The sequence below is a fragment of the Pteropus vampyrus genome, unplaced genomic scaffold (genome assembly GCF_000151845.1).
Source record: "Pteropus vampyrus isolate Shadow unplaced genomic scaffold, Pvam_2.0 Scaffold1304, whole genome shotgun sequence".
NCBI lineage: Eukaryota > Metazoa > Chordata > Mammalia > Chiroptera > Pteropodidae > Pteropus > Pteropus vampyrus.
Window position 1 is genome coordinate 4,148 of NW_011890085.1, and position 4,167 is coordinate 8,314.

General features: G+C 48.3%; 1 gene segment (V, D, J or C); it reads left to right on the top strand.

Annotated features, from left to right (window-relative positions):
- Nucleotides 1-3,523: 3,523 nt before the first annotated feature.
- LOC105310161 lies at nucleotides 3,524-4,046 on the top strand (the record flags this gene model as incomplete). The annotated part of the segment is given in 2 exon segments: nucleotides 3,524-3,602; nucleotides 3,715-4,046. Coding segments are annotated over 2 exon segments (378 nt in total), but the record flags the coding sequence as incomplete, so codon positions are not given.
- Between the last annotated feature and the right edge of the window lie 121 nt (nucleotides 4,047-4,167).

The following is a 4,167-nucleotide window of genomic DNA, read 5'->3' on the forward strand; positions in this document are numbered from 1 at the left end:
GTCTCGTTTTCAAATAAACATCCAAATAGAATATTCTTATCTTTATCGTTCCTGCCTTTCTGTTTTCATGTATTTTCCCACCCCAATCTCTGTGCGCTTTCCCCGGAGACGTCAGTCACACGCGTGTGAGGCTACATGATGGCTTTTTCCTAAGGAGTCACTGAGACTCACTTGCTTGTCTTCATCTTGTTCCTCTCTTTCTCATGGTTGGCTAATTTAGGGTTAGTTTCTATTGCTCTATTGTAAGTTCGCCGACTCTCAGTTTTCCAAACTTGTATTAAATTTCATTTTGAATTTAATACATTTGTTATTTTTCATTCCAGAAAGTCCGCTTGGCTCCTGGTTCACAGCCTCCATGTCTCTGCCATGAGTCCCATCTATGTGCCCGTGAAGACACAGGTCTTATTCTTCAACATCCCGTCGGCACCTTCTGAAATTTGGAGTGAATTCTGGGTGGTTTCTCTGCCCCACTTTTCCTTCTTGATTGTGGGTCACGTTCACACTGAGGTGCTTGCGTTTCTGCTTAGTTTTTTATTGCACTGACCCATATCTACATACATAACAATGCCATGTTGATTAACTCCTCAAAAGAGCGTTGACATCGTTACGAGGCTGCAGTTGCCTGTCTAGCATCGTTTTTAACGGTGAAAACATCCCAGGCAAACATGACGGCAAAAATGCTACGTAATAGTTTTGTGGTATTTCCTATCAACACAAAATGTCTGCGACTTAAATGGCAGTTATCAGACTTAATGTGCAGGAGCAGGACGTCTATATTATTAATTGAAAATAAATATCACTTAGAAAACTCGAGGGAATATAATTTCGAAATGGTGTACTGATTAAGAGTTCGGTAAAGTTGCTATAAAGTTCATTGATTTTTTTAAATGTTTCAACAAGTTATAATAGGACTATACAATGAGTTAAATAATGAAAAACATTTTATCCATATTAACTATGTCAAACTGCTGGAGTAAAAATTCTAAGATTTGTGAATTACCCATATAAAAACAATTGAAAAATTTCAGAGTCATATTTTTAAATTGAAAGCATGGTGTGTATATCTTTTCTTTAAAAAATCAGACACAATTGTCAAAAATTTCTATGTGAACTTATGTGAAGATATAATTTTCTCATTCTGAATAATGATAAATTTTTTTTTGCAATTTTATTGAAATAGGGTAGTTTTCTTAAGTTAGTGTGGAGAGGGTGTTTTTATTATAGGTTTCAGGTGTACGGTTCACTGGTTAGACATTCATACACTTTATGGGACGATCCCCCTGATCGCTCTGTCCTCCCTCTGGCTCTGCACACAGCCACCACACTGCTGCCCACCGCGCTCCCCACGCCTTGCTCCCCGTGCCCATCTCTCAGCTGCCGATTTGTGCCTCTTTAACCCTTCACCGCCTTCTCCCAGTCCCCACCTCTCCCCTCCATCTGTCACCAGATTGTCCTCGAGATTTGTGAGTCTGTTTTCAATTAGTTTGTTCTTTTTTGTTCCTTAGATTCTGCATATCGATGAAATCATATGGTATTTGTCTTTCTCTCTCTTATTTGTTTCTTTCAGCATCATCACCTGTAGGTCCATCCCTGTCATCGCAAATGTTAGGATTTCATTTTTTTTTCCAATGGCTAAAGGGCAAACACTTTAGAACTGTCTATTTGCAGACAGATGAATGGACAAGGTAAAACAACAAGGATGATGGGCCCGTGCTAAGGACACTCTGGGGGAATCTCTTCATGCATTTAGATGAGAGTGCTCAGCATGTGTATATTGGTTTCCAGCCTCGTTCAAGTGAGTTGATTCAGGTGGAGAGCTAACTGTGCTGGATTTATGTGAGATGGAGTTTATCAAGGTGAGTGGGACTAGAGCACCGTGGAGGAAAGGGTGAGATGTTTGAAAGGGACTAATTATGACGATTAAATGACGGACCATTCCCTTAAGCAGGGCATGTACGAGAGAAAGGAAGAGAGAAGGGTGAGGGAGAGAGAAAATGCCATTTCTTATGTATCCCCACACGCTCTTCCTTGTTAAGGTCACTGTGGGGAAAGGCATCTCCTGCAGGCTATTGTTAGACCTCGGCTGGTCTCCTAAGAAGGGATCTGGGGCCCGGAACAGTGTCTTAGGAAGAGATGGAGTCCTCATGGACATGCTTCTCACCCTGCCTGGAAATACTGTCCCCATCAATGACTCGATGCACATTCCTTTGTTCCGTCTGCAAGTGTGTACAACGACCCTCAGGCAAGGTCCAGCTCTCTGTGTTTCAGACGCCACAGGGGAGGGCCAGGGTAAGACCCCTGCAGTCACGCGGGCATGGAAGCTGTGGAGTGAAGGTGCAGGCCGAGGGGGCTGTCACAACTCAGGGACTGAAGCTTCTGGGCACTGCCTCCTCTTTGGCTGTCCGTCATCTCCACACCACTTGAGTCGGTGTGTGTGTTTCTGTCCCCACGGACCAGGAATCGAGTACTGGTCTCTTCTCCGAGCGGCACTTATCTGCCTTTCAGTCTTCATCTTGCAGCCAGGTCCCCGTGAACAGTGAGACACCCACAGTCTGAACACTCCGTCAGTCGGCTTTGGCCTCCGCTTGCCTGCAGCCACTGTGAACCATGGCGTCCCCCACTGCATCCAAATAGAAAAATCCTCACAACCAATGACATTCTGCACTCTAGATGCTCACACATCATCACACAGGGCGGGGGAAAGGGTGCGATTCTCTCCAAACGCTGTCACCGCCCCCTGTCCTCTCTCAGGCCCACGACGCTCTGCAGCAAACCCCTCTGCTCCTTCCCGACCACCTTCTCCTCTCAAGGACGTTCCCATTACTCCACCATGCCGTTCCTTTTCTTGACTTTGGCCATCGTCATGCACTATTTCTTCATCCACACCCAAACTCACTCTTGACGCGTATGAGGAATGCCTGTCTTGAGACACCTTCCCTGCGTCCTGCACGGAAGGGGACATGCCTCCATGGGGACAGTCACCGCTCTGGACTTGATCTGATCTAAGAGGACTTTGTATGAGACACCACCTCAGTCCTGACCACTGAAGAGCAAAGGGAGTTGGGGACAGTCACCCTGAGGAGTCTGAGTGAAGCACTGTGATGCCTGGAGTTGATGTGGAGGCCACATAAGTTGACACATGGACTGACTCTATGGAAGGGAAGAAGAGAGTAAAGTAAATAGACAGGAGCCTCTGATGGGCTCTGCTCACCAACTCACACAATAATGTGTCTGTGGCTGGACACCAGGGAATGTGCTGTCCTTTTCCTGAATTTCTGGGGTTGATCAGAACTGGGGCCAGCCACCTGGTACTGCCTGTGCCCTCTGCTCAGGGCTCACAGCTGTGGCCTCCCCAATCCCTTGGGCCCTACACAGCCTCACACCTGCTCACTGGGAGCCTGACCGGGTCCCAGTGAGGGATCAGAAAGCTTTGGGTCTCATTTGCATGAGTGGACCCTCCCTCTGTCAGAGCTTGAAGAGGGGAGGGAGAGACTTGGGGGAAGCTCTGCCTCAGCTGTGGGGACACAGAGGGCAGGACGCGGTGATCATCTCCACTATGGCCTGGTCTCCTCTCTTCCTCACCCTTCTCGCTCACTGCACAGGTGAATGGATACGGGGACAGGAGAGGGGACACTGGGAGGCCACATGAGACCCTGCTCCCTCCTCTTGTCTCTAGCCCCAGCAACACCATCTCTGTGTCTCTCCCTGTTCCAGGCTCCTGGGCCCAGTCTGTGCTGACCCAGCCGTCCTCAGTGTCTGGGGCCCCGGGACAGAGTGTCACCATCTCCTGCACTGGAAGCAGCTCCAACATCGGAAGTAACTCCGTGCGGTGGTTCCAGCAGTTCCTGGGAATGGCCCCCAAACGCCTCATCTATGGTAATAGTAATCGAGACTCCAGGGTCCCCGACCGATTCTCTGGCTCCAAGTCTGGCAATTCGGCCTCCCTGACCATCCGTGGGCTCCAGGCTGAGGACGAGGCCGATTATTACTGCCAGACATATGATGACAGTCTCAGAGCTCACACAGTGCTCCAGGCCTGTGGGGAAGTGAGACAAAAACCTGCTGACCCCCTGCAACGGGGCTTCCCTGTGCAGCCCTACTCTTCTTACAGGAAAGCACGTTCTCTTTTCTGTTTGGAAAATCTGGGGTCTGAAACCCACACCAGAA